Source organism: Prionailurus bengalensis, chromosome B1 (assembly GCF_016509475.1).
Source record: "Prionailurus bengalensis isolate Pbe53 chromosome B1, Fcat_Pben_1.1_paternal_pri, whole genome shotgun sequence".
Lineage (NCBI taxonomy): Eukaryota > Metazoa > Chordata > Mammalia > Carnivora > Felidae > Prionailurus > Prionailurus bengalensis.
This window is the reverse complement of record NC_057344.1, coordinates 105,848,786-105,872,358: the sequence shown is the minus strand read 5'-3', so window position 1 is coordinate 105,872,358 and position 23,573 is coordinate 105,848,786. Positions and strand designations below refer to the sequence as shown.

Sequence of the window (23,573 nt, the reverse complement as noted above, 5' to 3'; positions counted from 1 at the left end):
CAAAATATTGGGCGATAATATGTATTTATATCTTCATGATACCATTAGTTATAACAGGAAAAATTAAACTAACCTAAATATTAAGTAAATTATGACATGAATATTCAATGGACATTATGTTATCATTAAAAATTATGACTGTAGTACTATAAAGGTAAGAAATATGGATAGAAAATGCATGTACTTACTATTAAAGTTGTTATAAAATTATACACACAAATTATAATAATAATGGTTTAAGAATGGAAAAATTAGGTGTAGTTTTTAATTTTTATTTTCTAAAATCCAATATTTTACATTACTTTGACAAATTTAAAAAATATGTTTAAACACGATCATACCTAGCTTGGATGAAAGTATATTTTTAAGGTTTAATGAGTATATGCAATTAGCTCTGTCTCAAGCATGAAATAATTTTGCCAATTTTTCCAAGCCTGAGAATTAATTCAAGCATGACCCAGAAATATGAAAAACAAGAAAGAATGGGCATTCATAGGCTTCATTCAAATATTAGCTAAAAGGCATCATTTGCAGACCAACTGAAATCTCTACTCTGGAATGCATTATGTGTGTGACATGAAATATATTGCCTAAAGTGTGATACTAGCTTTTAAGAGAGTAAGGTCAAGGGTGAGTTCTAAAGGTCATCTCATGACAAGAAGGCTGTTTTTCTCAAATAAAAGTGATAATTATCATCACATTTAAGCAAGGGATTGACACTGGGCTTGCCTGCAATTTTAGACACAATGATGTCAGAACTAAGAACATCTAATAGCAGTGATGCGTCAGAAGAAAGTCGAGCATTCAAAGCATACAGTCTTACTTGAATGGACACAAAGAAAACCTAAAAGTCACCGATGGCTCCAATCAATTACTCAAGAAGAGGGGTGGTGACAGGAAAGGTAATGAGATAAAAACAAGACATGGTTATTTGTCATCACAGAAAATGTTATTTTTTTTAATTTTTATTTTTTATAGTTACTCCATATATAGATAGGTGAATAGGCAGGTAGGTAGGTAGACAGATGATAGAGAACATGCACTGTTAGTATGATAGAAATTATAAGTAAGGATTGTAAAATGAGAATTTAAAAAATGTAACTTGCATTGAGCTGCATCATATCAATGGACCTTACTTAAATCCCAGTTGTCGGCAAACCACATATGTATTCAGCTCAGTCCAGCCATCATCGCAGACAGTCCCCCACCGTCCCCTGTAATACACCTCCAGGCGACCCTCATGGCTGCCTTTACCACCTCCAAGTCTGATGACCCCATCTGTGGTAAGAAGGAGACACAGAGACTGAGCAAACCACTTATCAAAAAAGGAACATTTTAATTTCACTAAAATTATCACCTCTCTCTCTAGGCCTTTTGTTTAACTTATTTCAAGACTGCTCAGTGATCTGTCATTGGACTGTTTCTGAAGTATGACATAACATATATTTGTCCTAACAAAATATTCTTTTCTCCTTATTTGCACTTCTAATTTCTGATCAGAAAAATATACTCTGATATAATTCCAAACTCGTTATTTAGATTTCTCCAGATTAAATAATATTTGGGAAATTTCCTATAGCTTCAATCTCCAGAAGTATGAGAAAATTAGTCATTTAAACTTAAAAAATAAGAAAACATCGAAACTTGGAAATGGTTCAAAATTTTAACTGCAAATGAAAAAAGTACTGAAATACGAAGACAGAAAAAGCTATTCTGGTTAAAGTGTGGTCTATCGTGTCAATGCATTTATTATTCCTTAGGCATTCAAAAATTATAAAAACTGGGGTACACGTCTCACTTGTGTTCTTTTATTAATACAGATCTGAATTTGAAGCTTATGAGTTCAATGAATAATTAATTCCCAGAAAACCCTGTTAAGAGCTGCGTAGCAGATATATAATACATTTATCCCCCCAAAAGTAGATTTAAAAGCCATTTCCATGCAAGATAATCCAAACATCCCCAAATGAAACATATAAATAATCCTGGGTAAAGGTGATACTTTTCATTAATCTCTGGGATCTGTAAAGTAAATGGTCTCTTAGCAACACACTTATTAATGTAATACTTTACAGTCTGCAAAACACTGCTACACATTTTACCTCATTTGACCATCACAGTAACACTACAAAATTACACTCATTTGAAAGAGGAGGAAATGGAGACCCAAAGAGATGATGTGCTCTGGCTTAAAATCTGGTATAAATTTTATATTTCTATTGTATATACACATGTTATTCTGCTAATAAAAACAACAGCATGTATAGAAATATATAAATAAAAAGGTATAACTTCAGCATTTCATGGGTCCTCCAAAGTTTTTATTTTCATTTTTTTTTTTTTTACAAATTTTTTTTTCAACGTTTTTACTTATTTTTGGGACAGAGAGAGACAGAGCATGAACGGGGGAGGGGCAGAGAGAGAGGGAGACACAGAATCGGAAACAGGCTCCAGGCTCTGAGCCATCAGCCCAGAGCCTGATGCGGGGCTCGAACTCACGGACCGCAAGATCGTGACCTGGCTGAAGTCGGACGCTTAACCGACTGCGCCACCCAGGCGCCCCTTTATTTTCATTTTTTAAAGAAAGATTACAAACCCCACTTATTTTCTTCAAGTTCTTTTTACCATAGAAACAATGGATTTGTGATGACCCAACTTCTTGTCTGTCCCTTTCCCCCTTCTTCCCACAAAACATGTAAGTACATATGCAAATGCACTTATTTGTACTCAGACATGCCCTTCTTATAACACATCCTAACCAGCATGCTGCGATTTGGAACAGTTGGAGAGGTGAGCACCGGCAAGTTAAGTTGGTTCCTTTACTAGTGTGCTTTACCCGACAATCCCATCAATATGGTTTCACCAGTTAGGAACGTATTCTGAGACAAGGCAGGTCAATAGATAAAGGAACTAAATATATACCTAGTATATGAAATTTATCATTGCACACTGATTTTGATTATTGGATTTGATTATTTCATTATATATTGCAACAAAATTGTATTTTTAGGACTGTATAGCTTTAGGGTGACAAATTCAGAAATATTTATGGATAAGAACATACCATTTTAATACACAGCTTGTGTTCATTTGGGTTTTTGTTTTTTAGTTTTATTTGTAGGATTTATTTGCATGCTCATTTATATTATCTTAAATTGAAGAGAAAAAAAGGTAAGCCCAGATGGTGGTGTGGGCAAGAGTTGGTAGATTAATGGGGTGAAATTCTTACCTGTCAGAGGGGTACAGGACACTCCAGCATCTTCTTTATGGTCACAGTTATGCTCTCCCCAGGAACTCTTTGGACATTGTTCAATAGAAAGCTCATTCCCAGTACAGCGTACCTCATCCAACATTATTGGACCAGAGCCTTCCCCAAAATATGCCTGGTTCCATGCTTTGGCAATGCCACTGAACAAACATAAGAATTCTGGATTAGACATTAAAAGTTAGTCTGACATAATTTCTTTTACCCCAGTAAAGGCATATTTATGATTAATCCATACTTCCCCTTACCAATTCACTCTCATAGGTCATATATGACTAGCTGTATTTCTTTCCTTCTTGTTCATTTGTTACTCTTTATATTTTTTGCCATCACGAATGTTTTAAATTTTTTTTTTTAATGTTTGTTTATTTTTGAGAGAGAAAGGGAGACAAAACACGAGCAGGGGAAGGGCAGAGAGACAGGGAGACACAGAATCCTGAAGCAGGCTTCAGGCTCTGAGCTGTCAGCACAGAGCCCAACATGGGCTGACCTGAGCCGAAGTTGGACGCTTAACCAACTGAGCCACCCAGGCGTCCCGGCCTTCACAAATGTTTTAGACTGCTAGTTATCTCCCAATATTTACTCTCCTTTTCTTCACTAGAAATGGAACCACAGATTTTTAGGAGGGCAATGGCTATCCTGAGTGACGACCACATTTCCCAGCCTCTTCTCCTTCCAGATGACTGTTTGTTTTAAAATACACAGAGCATAACATTTACCACTTTATAACCATTTTTAAATTTTTTTTAATGTTTTTTTTATTTATTTTTGAGACAGAGAAAGACAGAGCATGAACGGGGAGGGGCAGAGAGAGAGGGAGACACAGAATCGGAAGCAGGCTCCAGGCTCCGAGCCATAAGCCCAGAGCCTGACACAGGGCTCGAACTCACGGACCGCGAGATTGTGACCTGAGCTGAAGGACGCTCAACCGACTGAGCCACCCAGGCGCCCCAACCATTTTTAAGTGTACTAAGCACATTCTCATTCTTGTGCAACTATTACCACTACCACCACTCATCTCCAGAACTCTTTAATCATCCCAAACTCAAACTCTGTACCCATCTTAGATGACTAAGTTTTGACCAATCATATTTAAGTAGAAGTGTTGTCCTATATCACTTCCAGGAAGTATCTTTGTTCCACTCTCTCCTTTCTGCTGACTGCAAGGCAGAGGTGATGGCTAGAGCTTGAGAAGCTATATTGGTCCATGAGGTGCTATGTTAAGAATGACAGAACTACAAGCAAGAAAGAGCCTGGACCCTGATGGTTGTGGAACCACCATACTAGCCTTGAGCTGGCTATCTCTGTTCTCTTGAGAGAGAAATAAACTCTTATCTTGCTTAAGCCACTGTTATTTTCAGTTCTCTGTTACTCTCTGTTACTCACAACCAAACATATTTCTAACTAAAACATCTCTTCACTCAAATTTATTTGTACTAAATTTACTTCTGCCACAATTCAAAGTGATACCACATTCTAGAACGTCAGATTTCACTCAAAATGATCATAATTGACTATCAAAATGATTAATAACTTCAGAAATTGCAATTTCAACACCTTTTAGCCTTTTAATTTTTAGAGTAGAGCATTTATATTCGTGGTTATTCCCCATTATTTTAGTTGCCTTTTTCTCACAGCATTATAACTACCTTGAGAATTTAAACCAAAATATATTGAAGGGAAAAAAAAAGTTTGCTAAATGTATATAATACCCCAGCAATGGCAAAGTTTTAGATAATCAACTTCATGGTTAAAGAAGAGCTTATTTGACTAATCTAGATACCATGGAAGTTTCTTTTAAGAGAACGTGTCTAAAACAAACCCAAGGGGTGGCTAGGTGGCTCAGTTGGTTAAGTATCCAATTCTTGGTTTCTGCTCAGGTCGTGATCTCATGATTCGTGAGATCAAGCCCCGCACTAGGCTCCACTCTGACAGTGCAGAGCCTGCTTGGGATTCTCTCTCTTTCCTCTCTCTGCCCCCTGCCCTGCTCATGCTCTCTCTCTCTCTCTCTCTCAAAATAAATAAATAAATAAACTTAAAATTAATTAATTAACTAATTAAACAATAAGGAAAACCCCCAAACATCTGAAAGTTAAACCCTTTAATACCCTTTATTAAAGGTATTAATAAAGTTAAACTTTTTAAATACCATTAAAGCAAATACTTGTTCCATTATCACTTGACCCACTTCCTGTTTAATATCCAGAGATTCTGCAAGGGGAAAGATAAAGGAATGTTTATAGGAAGAGGTGTGAAGAAAGCTGGAGGAAAGGAAAAATAGGTAGCTTATGCAGCATATTTTGGTGGAGTTAAAATTTTTAAATTTAGAATCCTGACACTTGAGTCACTACCTGATATTTGTCATACAGTAGCCTCTAAGAAGACTGCCCCAACAAATATTAAAGATTAATATCTAGAGCTAATCAGACAAATGTGAAAGGAAAAAAAATAATCCTAACACAAATGAAATTATCAAATGATACAACTTGGTGAGTGAATTTGTTTTGCTAGGGGATACATATGGCAGAACAAAAAGCCATATCTACTCTTCTGGAAAGAAGGAATAAATGCTCAATTAATAGGATTTTTTTAAATGAAGTTTTCAGTTGTTTCAATATATGTCTATGTGCCCACAGAAGAGTGTAATATGGACACACATATACATGTTCATGTATTACTGACCATGTCAAAAAGCTTATTCTTTCCAAGCTGAATCTTTGAAGAAGAAAAGCAGATGTGGAGACAGGCCTTCAGATTCAAATCTGGGCTCTATTTTTACCAACGTAAGCTGCCCCGGAGAAGTTACAAAAACCTTCCAGGCCTGAAATGCTTCTTTTGAACATAGGGATGATAAATGTTCCCTTGCAGGGTTATAAGAATTAAACTGATGCAAAGTAGGAACTGAATAAATGTTGGTACCTTTCCCAATCTGGCACTTTCAAGAAGCTTCCCCTTCATGGTTGATGAAGAGCATATTTTTCACTGCTAAGCAACTTATCTAAAAACCATTTGGCATTTGGTTTAAACAAACAGCATAGTTTTTGTTCTCCCTGCTCCCCAAAGGTAGAGTCAGGCAAGTGGTGGGCAGGGTTGAATCAATGAAAATCTTAACATTTTTTGGTTTTAAGGTTGCAACATGTTTTAATTAATTAATTAATTTGTTTTGAAATCATTAAAAAAAATTACTTATGGAAGTAATCTGTAGCCTGTAAGATATTGGACAAGTCTATGTTGTTTTTTTTTAAGGACCGTAAGATGATGGCCCAAAAGATCATTAAGCTATGACTTACATCACTCAACTTGGGATTCTTGTGGCAGAGACAGAGATAATCGGAGGCCAAAAATTTCAAGCCTTTTAGTGCACGTAAGGCATTTTACCAAAACAATTGTAGTAACCAAAAAAAAATTTTTTTCTAAAGATAGCATTTATGCTCCCAGAAAAATATATTCTATACCCAAATGATCTTGTAATAGTAGTCTCTAAGGCTGTGAATAAATTAAAATGTTTTAAGTTGCCCATAGTAGAGTAGATACCACCTTCCAAAAGAAAAGATTTTCATATAACATTCACACGGAATTGAACATGGGAACAGTGTAATACCCACTGAAAATAACTCTAAAGTCATGTACTGATGGTGAGTTAGTCCAGAATTTGGAAGCCTGAATAACTGAAATGTATTATTTTAAATATGTTAATATATTTACTAAGTTTGGTTCAAAGAAGGGAGGTGCTTAGAGATGCATTCCTGAGACCTGCGGCACCTTTTTTAACAGGGACAGTCCAGGATGAAAGCAAAGAATCTGATCCCTTGCTGTGGCTCCTGAGCAGAGATCAGCAAACTCCCACCCAAGGGGTAAATTCAGCACACCACCTGTTTTTATATGGCCAGGAGTGAAAAGTGGTTTTTACACTTTATAAATGGTTGAGGTAAAATCAAATCAAGAATATAGTTTTTGACATGGGAAGGCCATATGAAATTCAAATTGGACTGTCCAGAAATAAGGTTTTTTGGAACAAAGCCACACTCATTCCCAACTTACTATCTATGGCCGCCTTTGTACTACAAAGGCACAGTTGAGTAGTTGCGAAGTCTAAAGTACTTACTATCTGGCCCTTCACAGGAAAAGTTTGTTGACCCTTGCTCTAAAGGAAAGAGATTAATGAAAGCAAATATGAAAGCTGATGTAGAGAACACTGAAAGTTGGAGAACACAGGCAGAGGAGACAGGATGACTGATGAAGGTCATGGGGAAGCCAGATAGGAAAGCTTTGGAGAAAGGCAGATTAACAGCCTCCTTGGATCATTGCCCTGGGATAAATGCCAGGAAAGAAAAAGATCTACCGAAGAAAATTTCAATGGGTACAATTCACTGAGCCAGGATTAGGTGCTATAAGGAATATGGAAGAATATAAAATATGGAAGAATATAAAATTTGATCCCAACTCAGAAGCAAAACATAAATTTCAGAGGGTTTAAAGAGGTAAATATTGAAAGAAAGAAAGAAAGAAAGAAAGAAAGAAAGAAAGAAAGAAAGAAAGAGAAAGAAAGAAAGAAAGAAAGAAAGAAAGAAAGAAAGAAAGAAAGAAAGAAAGAAAAAGAAAGAAAGAAAGAAAAGGAAGGAAGGAAGGAAGGAAGGAAGGAAGGAAGGAGGCACCTGGGTGGTTCAGTCATTTAAGTGTCTGATTTGGCTCAGGTCATGATCTCATGGTTCATGGGTTAGAGACCCATATCAGGCTTTCTGCTGTCAGCACAGAGCCCACTTCAGATCCTCTGTCCCCCTCTCTCTCTGCCCCTCCCCAACTCATTCTCTCTCTCTCTCTCTCTCTCTCTCTCTCTCTCTCTCTCTCAAAAAAAAAAAAAGAAACATTAAAAGTAAAGAAAGAAAGAAAGAAAGAAAGAAAGATAGGAGAAAGGAAGGTTAAGAAGTCACTAGAATAAAATAAAGACCATAGTATAAGAATAACATCACCTTGGGACAAAGAGGATTTCCTGAGCAAGATAAGAAACCCAAAAGTCAGAAAAAAAAAAAGTGTAATTTAACCACATATAAATTTAAATACTGTATAGCAAAACACACCATAATCATAGTCAAAAGGCAAACCAACAAGCAGGAAGAAATATTTGTAATATATAACAGCAATCAAAGAAAAGAACTCCTAGAAATTAGTAATAATGTTATAATTACATTATAATGAAAGACAAAACAACCAACATAAAGTAGGGGAAGGGAGAAGATCAGGCTATTCACAGAAGAAATATTCATGGCTACTGAACAAATGACAGGTCAAATGGTCAGGTAATGGTCAAATTAAGACAACAGGAATGCATTCTTAGCTAACATATATTTTTAGAGATTTAAAAGATTAGTATCATTTTTTGTACAATATTTAGGCTAAAAGGTTACAGACTAAAGTCTTTTTATTCCCTACCCCCCCCCCCCCAAAACCAACCCTAAATTAATGATTAGCTGGGAGTGATTCAAGATAGGCTGGGCAGAGTAACTGAAATACATTGTGTTTCAAATATGTTAAAGATCATGTGATAGAGGTCCTAGGGAAAAACAAAAGGCCTGATTAATTGCCTCTGAACTGCATCCCTTCCTTAAGGGAGAACACAAGATACAGAGGAATAACCCCCTAGTCATGACTCTGGGGAAAGTCATCTATGATAAAATGCTCTCTTAAAACACTACTTGGGGGGCGCCTGGGTGGCTCGGTCGGTTGAGTGTCTGACTTCAGCTCAGGTCATGATCTCACAGTCCGTGAGTTCAAGCCCCGCGTCAGGCTCTGTGCTGACAGCTCAGAGCCCGGAGCCTGTTTCAGATACTGTGTCTCCCTCTTTCTATGCCCCTCCCCTGTTCATGCTCTGTCTCTCTCTGTCTCAAAATAAATAAACGTTAAAAAAAAAACACTACCTGGGTGTTTTATGATCTTCCTTATATATTTACATATTTTCCATTATTTGTAAATATTACTTTAATGATCACAAAATGTTTAATTGAAATAAACTAGTCAGAAAAAATTGAATAAATCTGATGACAACAACAAAAATGTGAACCAGGAAACTATAATGCAACACAGACTAGGTTTTTCTGGCTCATTTTCGAGTTTATTAAAATTAAGAAGATAATTTTACATATACACATATTCCTTCAGAGCCCATAGTATTTCCTGGTGTCCTCGACTGTGCTGGCTTTTAGGGAACATCAAAGAAGCTGATGACTCTGCTTTTACAGAGATTGGGCAATATTGGGAAAAGCAACATAAAACTCATGGACTGTTAAAGTCAAATAATTGCCACGTGAATTTGATAAAGCTGTGTGTTCTTTGTCCTTCCCTTACGGAAATTATTCCCACACCAACCCCCAGCAGTTCATTTGTAGTAAAATTTCCAGTGTGGCCCACTTTCTTACCCTCTGACCACAGAATAAATTTGTGGAATAGGGGTGCTCTAATATAATACATTGATTTAATAAATCAAGGTTTGTTTTTTGTTTTTTCTGTAAAGCTATTTGACCTACATAACAGCAATGCCCAATAAACACTAAATTGATTCTACCTCTGATCCTTATCCAAAACATTCTTAAATCTATTTAGCTAATCTGATTGTATTTGTGTGAAGTTTGTTTTCATAGAAAAAGACCAAATAAATAGCACCATCTAACTAATTCAATCCCCAGGCTTAGTTACTACTTTGAGTAGATGCAAAATAGAGTCAGGCAATTCTATTGTGCAAGATTATTGTTTGTTAGGTTATGAAGGATTAGTCCTTTCACTTCAAATATCAGTGTGTGACACTTATAACCTGAGTGAAAAACCTCGTCTTTAATGATCAATATCCTAGGTTTCTCTCTGGAGAATAAATCCCCTGCCTTTCCAATAGTGATATTTGATGTACACTGAATGCTTACTGCATGCCAGGCACTGGTCTAACAGCTTTATATGTATTAACTCATTTAATCCTCCCTACAACCCCATATTATGATCCCCATATACAGATGAGGAAACTGAGGCCCAGAAATTAAATGATTTGCCCAGCATTATACCACCACTGGATAGTAAAACTTGTCTGGCTAAAACAGAGCTAACTCTGAAACATTTTGCTATCTTACAGCCTCTGGGGGGGCATTCTCAATGAGGTATCTATGGCACCTCAAATGTAGTCTATCTAAAATGTGTCATCATCACTTTCTCCCTACAATTTACCTTTATCTCTTGACTTCCCTATTTCTTTCAGGTCTATATTGGTATTTATTCTTAATAACACCTGGCTATTTTGCAAATACTATAACATGAAAGAAAAAAATTCTACAGTGGGAACCATAAGTCTCAAGATTCTGGTTCTCATTTAACAGTATGACTTTGGGGCTTCAGGTAATCACAGAGGGACTAATTTCCTCTTCTGCCAGACAAGGTCTCTCTCCTGCTCAATTACTCCCTGTAAGAAGTTTATCTTTATGGCAAAATCTATAAAATGTGAAAAAATTAATGAACAGTAAAATAAAAAAAAGGAAAGAAGTATTTTTTAAAAGCAATTTGTACCAGATTTTTATTCTGATCACTCAATAAAATTGTTCTCTAGATAATTTCATAGCCAAATAAATAAATAAATAAAATAAAACCCTAAGAAAGATGTGTTCATAATTTTTAAATTCCTATGTAAATTATGGCATATCCACACAATAAAATATGATGTCATAGTTCTAAGATATGCTTTTAAGGGTTTTGAAAGACACAGGAAATGTTTTAACTTTAACTTCACAAAAGGAATTCTGATTAAAATGTCTCCACCTGAAACTTCACTGTGTACATATGCATTCTCAAGTCAACTTTCTGACATCTGGCTGCCTCCTTTCCTGTTCCTCATCTTTCTCCAAGCTCTGAGTTAATCAAATTGAAGTATCAAAAGTACAGTAATTTCTTTTGTATTTAGGAAGCTTGCCAGCTCCAAAAACTCTACAGACACCATTAAAAGATGAAAGTCAACAAAAACAGCGTCTCGCAAAGAAATTGTAACTACCACTCCAGGGAGGCATGATGTAGTTTCCCTTTGGGAATTCAACAAACAAATAAGACTGAGATAAAATTTGCTTAGGAAAAAATCATAAATCCAGACAAGCAACAATTACGCTGTTATCAACCATGTGCCATTAAAAACTATTTCATCTGAGAAGGCTGTGCCATTAAGTAAGCAAAACAGATTCTAAAGGAAGCACTGTTGCAGAACACTGCTTTAATGGAAGCTTATGAGGTAATTATTAAATCAAGTGAAAGAAATCCAGCAAACAATATCAGCTCAGGGCCTCAGAGTACTTACAATAAAAACAAATGTCTACCAAGCTGAATTGTTGCTTGTTGCCTAGGCTCGTGGAGGAGTTTTGCTGCCTTGTATATCGGGACATATTTTTCCTTTCTTTTACTTTTCTAAACATGAATCTTCTCATACAAAACAAAGCAATAAGGGGCGCCTGGCTCAGTGGGTTAAACATCCGACTCTTGATTTCGGTTCAGGTTATGACCTCAAGGTTGTGGGATCAAGGCCCACGTTGGGCTCTGCACTGACAGCAGGGAGTCTGCTTCAGATTCTCTTTCTTCCTCTTCTCTGCTCCTCCCTCGCTTGCACTCTCTTTCTCAAAATAAATAAATCAACATTTTTAAAAAATATAGCAATAAGCTAATGCTCAAGAAAGATATAAACACGTGACCCTCACATGCGTTCAATGCTAATATAGTCTTCCTGGTGATTCCATCTCTACATTCTTTCTATGCAATAGACTATTGTTTGTCAAAATGGTCCCTGTTTAATGTAATGTGAAAAAATGTAAGTGAAAAAAACTTTTTGGCTCTCAAGAAAATTGTACATTTCAACATAAATTTTTAGGGTCATTTCTATGACTGTAAATATAATTAACATTCACAGTGTGTCTGTGAAATTTTTTTGCATTTTTCTAAGCAATAAAACCTGCCTCTTCCCCAGAGAAATATATTAATAATTAAAAAGCTTTATAGCTTAAATACAGAGTAATCCATACTGCAACTGGTAATGTTAAATATGCTATTACTATACCCTTAACGTTCTTAAAATTTTTTGCAAAGATGTAAGTTTTTTAGTAACTAACATGAAAATCAATTAGTACACCAATGATTACACAACCGATAGCCCAGTAAATATACACATACAGACCCTAGAATGTTTTAAAATATGAAATTCATATTTTAATTCATAAAACAGCTAACTAAATAGAAGTTCTGCATAGAAAAATAGTGTTTGATAATCTTGTCACCAAATACTTGGTTCACTTTGAATGTTAATAATATCTTTCAACTAGGGGCGCCTGGGTGGCTCAGTCCAGTCGAGCATACAATCATGATCTCATAGTTAGTGAGTTCAAGCCCTGTGTCGGGCTCAGTGCTGACAGCTCAGAGCCAGGAGCCTGCTTTGGCTTCTGGGTCTCCCTCTCTCTCTGCCCTGCCCCACTCGTATTCTGTCTCTCTCTCTCAAAAATAAATAAACATTTTAAAAAATAATAATAATATCTTTCAACTATAACGGTCCCTAATGTGACTGACCTTGATAGCTGATGTATATTATATACTTGTTACGTGTGCTAACTGCTCTAGTACCTGTGTTAGACAACAGCCCCAATATGTAAGGAGATATGTTATAGATGAGGGAATCTGACCAAGAGATATTCTATAACTCTTCTCATCTCCAGATGTAGGACTCAAATCCAGGTTGTTTTGAGAACAGGGCACATGCTGATAATTTTATGCTGTGTTGACTCCAACAACACCTGGACACTTTTAAAACCTAGTCTCAAAATTTAATGATTAATAGCAGTTTTCTCAAAGGGAACTAGTTGGCCCTATTTCTGACCTGCCCAAAGAAAAGGATCATACCAGTAAACTTAACACCAGTAAACTTAACAGTAAACTGATCATTATAAGACCCAGAGACACAGGATTTGCCATGTTGTTCCCTTCCCACACATAAATGGTGAAATAGCGGGTAGGTCCCAGAATTGGTTACAGGGGGACTATGTATCTTCACTGAAGGACTGGACCAATGACACCTTAACCCAGTGCTCGTGCTCAAGCTTAGCCTCAGCAGTGGGGAAGACCCCTGGTTGTTCTGTGATGCAAGAGGAGAACACATCCCTTTTGATGGTTCCTGGACAAAATACTTGCTTTGATCTAATCAAGCATTTGGATCTAGCCTCCTATTTCAGGAATTACAAGAGCCAGAGGAGTAAACTAAATGACACCAGCAAGAAGAAATGAGACAAATCCAGAAGGTAGGACATTCCCCAGAACAACTGGTTCTGTCTCTTCCGCAAGTCAGTGTCATGAATAACAAGAGGCTGTTCTAGATTCAAAGAGACTTCAGGTACACAACATCCAGATGCACTGCATGATCGTGGACTAAATTCTGCTTAAGATAAACTGTTGGTCAAGGACATTGTGAGAGAACCACGGGAAACTGAATGTGTGTGGTATTAGGCAATGTTAAGAATGATTACCAATTATATTAGTTGTGATAATGTTGATTTGGCCATGTAGCACAGTGGTCTTACTTTTAAGAGATACATACTTTTAAGAAGGGAAAATGTTAAGATGTCAATATTTTCCTTTAAATTGCTTCAATATAAACACAGAGTTTTGAAAAAGAGGGGGATCAATTGCAAAACAAATGAGTATAAATGGTTTAAGTTTCAAAAATCATGCTTCACTGTCAAGGATTATGCTTAATTGAAAAAAATATGATACATGAACAGAGAAGCTTTGATCTCAAGAGGCCTCCCCCATCACTACCACCCACAAAGTGCTAAATGAAAAAATTTACAAACTTGAAGTAAAATATCAATTTTGAAATTTTTAGGCTTGTGAAACCAATGTTCAGAATCACTAAAGAAAAACAGATTAAATATCCAAAATTACAGCATGCTATTGCAGAATAATCACAACTTGGGCAACATGGTATGTTGATTTTCATACTGCTGTTTTTATTGTATATGCTTCATTCATTTCCACACCTTCTGTGGGAATTATTTTCTTTGCACATTAATAAACATCCTTTGTTCTAAGCACATACATAACAAATAAGAAAGCAAAGTCAAAAGTTTAGATAATATTTGGGGAGAAGAACCGAACTTCAGTCAAAGCCTAACAACCAGTTTCATGAGATGACTTTGGTAAGTTGCTGTGACTGAGGATGCTGGTTATTACCTAGGAGCAATGTAAAGGCCACTAATGAACAGTAGTAAAAGGCTGAGATTCTTAGGGATATAAAATCAATTGGATTCAGACACAGACAGGGAGACCTATAAGGACACATAAATTTTCTTCAGGGAGCCTACAGCCTAGTACAAAGATCACCAGGTGGCTTTTTCTATTCCTCTGAGGAAATGTGCAATTTAAATACATGGCACCTGCCTCTGGGTATGGAAATAACAGATTCCAAAATTTAAAAACAAGAATAAAAACAAACCTCAGGCCCAGCTGCCTGCAGATCACTTCTGCATCTGCTTCATCCCACTGGTCATCACAGACAGTCCCCCACTGACCAGCATGGTAGAGCTCCACTCGGCCTTCCCGGGCGCTGCTCCCACCCACGAGGCGTATGACGGGAAACGCTGGGCCTGTTCCGCGTGAGATTAGAAACAAATTAATTAGGCCAACATATCAACATTGACTGATAAGATTAGATATATTCTATTTATTTGCCATTCTCAGTAATTAAATCATACTTATTAAGCCACTTCAGTGATTTGGACATACACATGCACGTGTATTATGTGTTATGTTATTCTTCATCAATTAAAATATTCCAAACTGGGGGCACCTAGCATGCAACTCTTGATCTCAGGGTTGTGAGTTCAACCCTGAGTTGAATCCCCCATTCATGTGAGTTCAATCCCCCATATTGGGGGTAGACTTACTTAAGAAAAAATATATATATAAAAATTAAAAAAAGTACTCCAAATTGAATTATGTTCATTTAAATAGCTCTTAAGAGGAAGTAGTCTAGGGGTGCCCAGCTGACTCAGTCAGAAGAGCCAGCAACTCTCGGTCTCGGAGTTGTGAGTTTGAGCTCCACGCTTAGTGTAGAGATTACTTTAAAAAAAAATATTTAAAAGAAAAGAGGAAGTAGTCTAAATTCACTTTTCCCCCAACAACCTCAGAAACCAGAAAAAAAACACTCAAAACTGTAGTTTACTGGAAACACATTTGATTTTAATGATATTGTAGTAGTGACACTGATTTTTTAATTTACAGTGACTTGAGCATTACCAACATGTAATTTTTTTTATTATTTTAGAAAGAGAGAACAAGGGGCAGAGGGAGAGAGAGAATCTCAAGCAGGCTCCACACTCAGTGCAGAGCCCGACATGGGGCTCAATCCCATGATCCCGCCATCTGGGGTCACGACCTGAGCTGAAATCAAGAGTCAGGTTGCTTGGGGCGCCTGGGTGGCTCAGTTGGTTGGGCGGCCGACTTCTGCTTGGGTCGTGATCTCGTAGTCCGTGAGTTCGAGCCCTGCGTCGGGCTCTGTGCTGACAGCTCAGAGCTTGGAGCCTGTTTCAGATTCTGTGTCTCCCTCTCTCTGACCCTCCCCCGTTCATGCTTTGTCTCTCTCTGTCTCAAAAATAAATAAACGTTAAAAAAAAAAAATTAAAAAAAAAAAAAGAGTCAGGTTGTTTAACTGACTGAGCCACCCAGGTCCCTTTTTTTATATTTGCAGAAATCAAGTTGAAGTTAACACCTAACTCATTATAGCAAGGTAGTGAACATTATGGCCAATACCTGTAAAAAACAATATTGAGAATTCATTTGGATATGAATCAGTTCATATTCATTTTCTAAGAACTACCAAAGGTTTCTCATTGCAAATTCCTTATTATGGTCCACAGTGCCCTGATCTAGCCCTTGTCATTATCCTGAATATCTCTCTCTACTCTTGGCCTCCTTCACCAGGGTATATGTATGATGCCCTCATCCTTCTATCCTCAAAACACTCGAAGTTGACTCCCACCTTAGGGTGTGTACACTTCCTGATTCTTCTGCTTGAAATAATGTTCCCACAGATCCTCCCCTGGCTGTGTCCTTCAGTTTTCAGCTCTGAATTGTCCTTTGCTTAGAAGGCCTGCCTTAGCTACCCTAGCTAATGAAGTACCTTAAGGTACTTTTCACTATATTGCCTTCTGAGTATTTACTTTATCTAAAATTATCATTGATTTATTGGTTTACATGTCAATTGTCTGCCTCCTAACAGCTAGAACTGAGGACAGAGATAGTGCCTTTCTCTTTCACCTGGGTATCTCAGGTTCCCGGCATACAGAAGGCACATAATGAATATCTGTGGGCTGACTGGCTGACAAGTGATAGCTAAAAACCTAGAAAGAATATCCCAAACATGGAAAAATAATTAGCAATATTCATTCACTCAGTTCTGTTTAACAAACAGATATTAGGCACCTGCAGGGCTGCAGGGCATTCACAGGAGCACTAGACAGACCCCACCTTCACGAAGTTCACTACCTAAGGACATGAACAAAGTGAGTACAGAGAAGAGATCATCAGGAACCTGTAGGGATTCAGAAGCAAGGTAGTCTGGGAATCTCTTCTGAAGAAGCTGTTATCTGAAGAGGGCCAAGGTGGATGGATGGGATTTCAAAAGTCAGAGATGGGGTAAGTGCATTTCAGGAAAAATGAACAGGATGAGCAAAAGCACAAAGAAGCACAAAGGTGAATGTGTTTGGGAAATAGTAAGCCAGGATAATTTTTCTAGAATAAAGGATGTAATATGGTAAAAGGTTCAGAATAGGCTGGGCCCCTATTCAGAAATTTAATTGCAGCTTTTGCCAAATGTTAATCATTTATCCACATGAAACAGTCTTCTAATTCCTCCATAGTGTAAGCAGCTGTCTGTAAACGGTATTGGGATATTCATATTTATATTCAAATATCATACTTGAGTTTTGCAGCACAGATTCAGACCAGTGAATATTTACATTTACTCATTCTGATCTTTAGAATATAGCTCATTTATATAAATCAACTAGTACTTATAATTTATAAAAGGATAAAGATAGTTTTAATAAATATACATGTTCTCAATATTGTATACTAGCTTCTTATAATTAACTGATGGCTGACTGGTGGTAAGAAACTTAAATTTGCATATTATGTTTATTTTTCCTTTAAAAAGCTTGGAAAACATAGAAAAAAATGATGGAAAAATGTATAAGTTTTTTAAGTTATTATATTCTCCCCTGCCTCCCCTCCCCCTGCCACTGTGGTAAGCTTGGAGATAACAGAAAAACAAAAATTTTTAAGAGGAAACTTAAAATCACCTACAACCCAGAACGATATGGCATATTACCTTATTTTGTGTGTTTTCATGTTTTATTTTAAAGCATGTGGGCATTTTTCTATAAGTGGGCATTTTTCTATTGAAATGTGGGCATTTCAATAAGTAATTGTGAAAATATTAAAAAAACTCAAAGACCAAATGACATCAACATCCCACATCCTCCCTACAAGCACACAGATAATCATTTGAAAGAGAATTCAATGAGGTAGTTGACTCATGTTTAACTTATGGATAAATAAAACTCCCAGACATGTTCATTAAGATTACTACTTCCTATACCCAATACTGCTACCCAATCTCCTACTTAGGAAGTGTTGGAAAAGCAACAAAGACTAGGTGACAAAACACTAAATGTAATTTGCAAACTAAAAAAAGTGTATTTACGGTCTATCACTGTGCCTTGAAGTAGACTCAGTGTTTGCTGATTTGAGCCTTTCTCATTCTCATTGGATCTTTTTTCACTCTCACTGCTAACTTATCTCAACCTCCTACATTTTTATAGATGCTTATAAATGACCTTAAATTTATCTTTGCAGTCTGAGTATAAACAGGTGGATAGATGACAGAGAGAAGAACGAATTTTCTTAAGTAGATAGATATCCTGAAAGAAAAATAATTAGTTTTCAACATATTATTTACTTCACTATTTGAAAAATTTTAAACATTCTACCAATCAGGTTGAACATAAAGTACAAGTAATAATCTACAAAAAGCAGTGCATTATCGAGCCCAATTTACATCATCCTTGAGGCAGCAATGCATAAAGATGCACTGCCCAAAGCAGCATTACCCAAAAGTGGAGAATCAAAGGAAGAAAAGGAAAAATTTACAAAACACCAAGATTTAACACGTACCACCTGGCCCACTCAAAAAAGAACTGTGGTTCTCTGAGCACATACCTGTCCCCTATCTTCCAAATGGTTCTCCCAGCCAATTCATAGGAATTACTTTAAATTGAGACTCTGGTTTTTTTTTTTTGTGGTGAGAAATTCTTCCACTCTTCCCCTGATATTTGTACTCCAACAGAAACCAATGCCCTGGGCTGGCTGCTAGCTTTTTAGGACCTGGGATATCTGATCATGCTTCCGTGTCCAAGGAGAATGCAAGAAGGGATGCTGTGACAATGTGCTGTGACAGTCAACTACCTCACTGAATGCTCTTTCAAATGATTTTCTGTGTGCTTGTCAGATCATTAAAACATGATCCCCAGGGGCATGTCGGTGGCTCAGTTGGTTAACCATCCAACATCAGCTCAGGTCATGATCTCACGGTTTGTGAGTTCAAGCCCCGCATCCAGTTCTGTGCGGACACCTTGGAACCTGGAGCCTGCTTCAGATTGTGTCTCCCTCTTTCTCTGCCCTTCCCCTGCTTACACTCTGTATCTCTCTCAAAAATAAACGTTAAAAAAAATTAAAATATGATCCCCAGAAAACTCATCAGCCGTCATGAAAAGCAGCTAGTCCGTCCTTTACTTATGTTCATATGAATATATGCATATTTTTGTGTACTGAAACCATATAGTTCATCATCTCATGACAAGGGTGTGGTGCATGGAAGGAGCCTTTATCCAAGGCAGTTATCCATATTATGGAATGTGCTGTCTACAACTCAAAGGAGAATAATGGTACCATGATGATATTCTATCCTATAAATATAGTGACAATATTTTGTTGTAGTTTCTGTATTCTATATTTGATTTCAAGATGATTTTCCATCTTGATTCTATCATGATTTTCCATTAGCAAAATAAATGTTTCATATATAATATTTCTGTAAACAAATTAGAGAAAAGAGAAAACACACTAAAAGTGAGATACCATTTGAAAGTCAAATGGAATTCAGAATGTTAGACGCACTCCTAACTGAAGACTATTTGACTATAAAAAATAATGATTCAGGCTTATGTCTGTATTTAAACTCTTTTAGGAAATGGTTTAACGAAGACAATTTTATCATCTGGAATTTTGTTGAAAACATAATGAAAGTAAAAAAAAGAGGCTTTTTTTTTTTTACCATGGGAAAAGCTACATGTGACAGCAGCTGCCATCTTCTGAGGACACACCCCACCCTGCCAGATGTCTTTTTCACAAAGCAGTATATTTTCTTCATCTCCTCGGCAACGGACATTGCTCCAATAAATGGGAATAAGGCCCAGTCCAGAAAACGGGGTTTGTTTTGCTACTCCTTTTCCTCTGGAAATACAATGATTGAGGTTAGGTTTATCAAATACAGGTGAATTTTTTTTGTCAAATTATTTAGATTTTTAAAAATCGAAGAAATCAATAAAGATGGATGTGGAAGGAAAAGAAAAACAAAGAAAAAAAAACTACATAAGTTTCAAGCAAGTCAAAACTCAGAAGATCAAAATTTGGGTTGATTACTTATGAGTCTTTTTAATCAATCTTACAGGACTAATGGTATGCATGTGCCTTTACTACCTATAGCTAATTTTAGGGGAAAATGGGTAAATACTACAGATATTAAGGAAAAGCCTGGTGATTTTGTAGAAGTGTGTCGTGTGGCTCCGTGAGACTTGGATTCTAGTCTGGACTCAGCTGCAAATTACTCTAAGCTGCACGTTTCTGTAAGCTCTGCTTTCTGATGTATAAAAGGAGGGGTCTGGATGCTTAAAGATTCTTTCCTACTCTAATATTTTAGGCCAGCATTTTCAAAATGATTATTATTACTACATGTAAGCAAGATAATATCAAGAGAGGTGATCATTCATAATTTTTAAAGCCTTATATATAGTATTTGCTAGCAAGACTTTGAAACCAATGAATAAAATAATAACATGCAGATGGGCTCTGCTTTAACTCACCTGATCTACATCTTTTATAAGTAACTTCTAATATTTAGAAATTGATATTAAATTTTAAAAAGATTAAATGCTTATCTGATTAACAGGGTAATCTCTAGAACTGTCTCCATACAACAGCTTCCATCAACCCAAACAGTAAACATTCGGGATATATCAAAAATATGAATATGTCTTAGGGCACCTGGGTGGCTCAGTTAGTTAAGTGACTGACTCTTGGTTTCAGCACAGGTCATGATCTCACAGTTCGTGGGATCAAGCCTCCACTTTGGACTCTGTGCTGACAGCATGGAGCCTGCTTGGGATTCTCTCTCTCCCTTTCTGTCTGCCCCTCTCCCGCTCACGGGCACTTGTGCTCTCTCTCTCTCTCTCTCAAATAAACATTTAAGAAAAATATGAACATGTCTTAATAGCAATAATTCTGAGCTGCTCTGATCTAATTGTACAATTCTTTTTTACAAAATGGACTACTGAGGGGCACCTGGCTGGCTCAGTTAGAAGAACATGCAACTCTTGATCTCCGGGTCGTGAATTCAAGCCTTATTTTGGGTGTAGAGATTATTAATAACAATAATCAAATAAAAGGACAACTAAGAGATAATATAAGTAATCAGAGTAATCAGATCCCCTTACCTGAAGTTCTGTTTGCAAAGCTTCCTAGTGGGAAGACAGGAGGAGGCGGGCAGATTAAATGTCTTACTGGTCTGACTGCAGTTGATTAACCTTTTCATTTCTATCATCATATTAGATATTACCACTCACTGATTATTAGTCCAAAATATTTGTAAACTGCAAAATTTTCTTTCAGTCTTTTGGACCTGTCTATTCAAAACAAGATATTTTCCACACTTTCTAAAGATCTCTAGAGATAAAGGCCAAGAAAAACATCTGGCATGTGTACTTAGAAAAAAAATAAATGAGACACAAAAACAGAACAATAAGAGCAACCACAAAAGCAAAACCTTGTGTTCCGAAATGGAGCCTTCTGCTCCTGGTGAAATCCCCTGGCAATTGGCATAAAGGTGCCAGGGCTGTTGGAAGTTGGAGCGGACAGACTGTTTCACAGAGAGCGCTTGGAGCAGCCAAGAAGCCCACGGTCACTGCAGGGCACTGCTGGGGCTGATGAAAGCAGCCATTCTCTAGCAGGACCTCCTCAGCACAGAACCCCCAGGCCTGGACATCACCCCTTACCCATTTCGGGATGGAAGCACAGGTAAACACCGCCTTCTTCACGCACAAAAAGATGTAAGCTGTGGATGGCTAAAAGTAGACAGTTAAATGCAAATGACAGCAGTCTAGGGCTGCATGAGCTACTGAGAAATTACAATTCTCAGAATCAAATTCTTTATTTCCTAGGACTAAACAATTAATGTTAAAGACAAAGAGCAAAAGATGCTTTTGACTTTTGGCCACTTAGCATTTGCATATTTTCTGGTTAGCATTCCTTCCACATGTGGCCCTTTCTTTATAACTCTTGTGAAAAGGGAGAATAAGGGACATGAGAAGGAAGGAAGATGTCATCTTTCCACAGCAGTGACGGGTGCCCACCATTATTTGCAAATATTAGCAGCCTGATCGGGTCAAGGATGGGCGAACTCACCCCTGCTGCAGCTGGTGACAAATGACTGATGCATCAGAATCATCCCAGTGGCTGCTACACACTGTGCCCCAAACTCCATTCACATAGATTTCCACTGTGCCTTCAAACTCATTTTTGCCACCTCGAAGTCGTACTGACCCTGAAGCGGAAAAGAATCCCAAAATCCCTTAATAGCAAATCAGCATTTGAACATTATTACTTCACCATTCCTTAGTTAACATGATTTTCCCACATAAGTGGTGAGAGATCCAGTCAGAACAATTCAGTGTCCATGTTAATGGCATGCGCTTCTTTCTTTAAATGAGGGTTTAGCAGATTCTTTTTTATTTAGTTTATTTTTTTTTGATAATTGACTTCATGGTGTCAATACTACTTCTGTTTTCTTCTTTAGCTAAGCAAACAGAAAGTCCAATTACATTTTAAAAGGGGACAATGTGGAAGAGTATGACTAATGTCTGATGTTACATCCCAAATATTGGATTATATCCCATACAAAATGCTTATCATTTGTGTATCATCTTCCACTTCACATGAGGTCATAGATAAGAAGCAGAGAAGCAAAATTCAGCGCTCTATTTACAAATTAGTTGTAACTGCGTTATATATTCCTTCTATGGGATTTGTTCATCACTAAAGAGCAAAATGCTGTTTCCCCTTTTAACTTCAAGCAGTAGTCATGAAAATTCTAAAGATTATGTCTATAATTTCAAAAAGGTGGTGGTGTTAAAAACATTGCCTAATGTCAATCTTAGGAAAACTGCCACTAGGTAGAATTGTTTGGTATAATGAGTGTCCCTGGAAATTTGCCTTCCCTTACACACCATCTTCACTCAGCTGCTGCAGAGATCACGACTTGAGTCATTCTTTCCAGTCTTGAAAAGAGTCAAAATTAAAATTCGAGCACCCTCATGGGGCACCAGGGTGGCTCAGCTGGTTAAGCAACCAACTTTGCTTAGGTCATGATCTCACAGTTCATGAGTTCGAGCCCTGCATGGGGCTCTGTGCTGACAGCTCAGGGCCTGAAGCCTGTTTGAGATTCTGTGTCTTCCTCTCTCTGCCCACCCCCTGCTTGTGCTTTGTCTTTCTCTCTCTCTCTCTCTCTCTCTCTCTCTCTCTCTCTCTCTCCCTCTCTCTCTCTCACAAATAAACATTAAGAAAAAATTAAAAAAAAAATGCAAGCACCCCAGGAAAAATAACATCCCATAAAAGTGAGGATGGATCAGGGTGCCGGCGGGGGCTCAGTTGGTTGAGCGTCTGACTCTTGGTTTCAGCTCAGGTCATGATCTCATGGTCTCGGTCTCATGAGTTCTAGCCCTGCATAGGTGTCTGGGCTGACAGCTGGGAACCTGCTTGGAATTCTCTGTCTCTCCTCTCTGCCCCTCCCCCGCTTGCACTGTCTCTGTGTCCTCAGAATAAATAAGTAAACTTAAACAAAAAAAGTGTAGATGAATTCAGGTTTCCCTTCTAATTGCCATTGGTTTGCAAAGTGGCTACTGGGAGGCCACAAGTCGGGCAC

General features: G+C 37.3%; 1 protein-coding gene across 1 annotated transcript in view; it reads right to left on the bottom strand.

The window, feature by feature from the left end:
- PRSS12 (serine protease 12) overlaps positions 1-23,573 on the bottom strand; it is a 76,243-nt gene that overhangs the window by 40,807 nt on the left and 11,863 nt on the right. The window contains exons 3-7 of the mRNA XM_043569588.1: positions 22,058-22,196; positions 19,653-19,831; positions 14,754-14,904; positions 3,230-3,408; positions 1,137-1,278 (exon numbers count right to left, since the gene is read on the bottom strand). Of these exons, the coding sequence (XP_043425523.1) occupies positions 1,137-1,278; positions 3,230-3,408; positions 14,754-14,904; positions 19,653-19,831; positions 22,058-22,196 (790 nt within the window). The remainder of the gene's footprint in view (positions 1-1,136; positions 1,279-3,229; positions 3,409-14,753; positions 14,905-19,652; positions 19,832-22,057; positions 22,197-23,573) is intronic.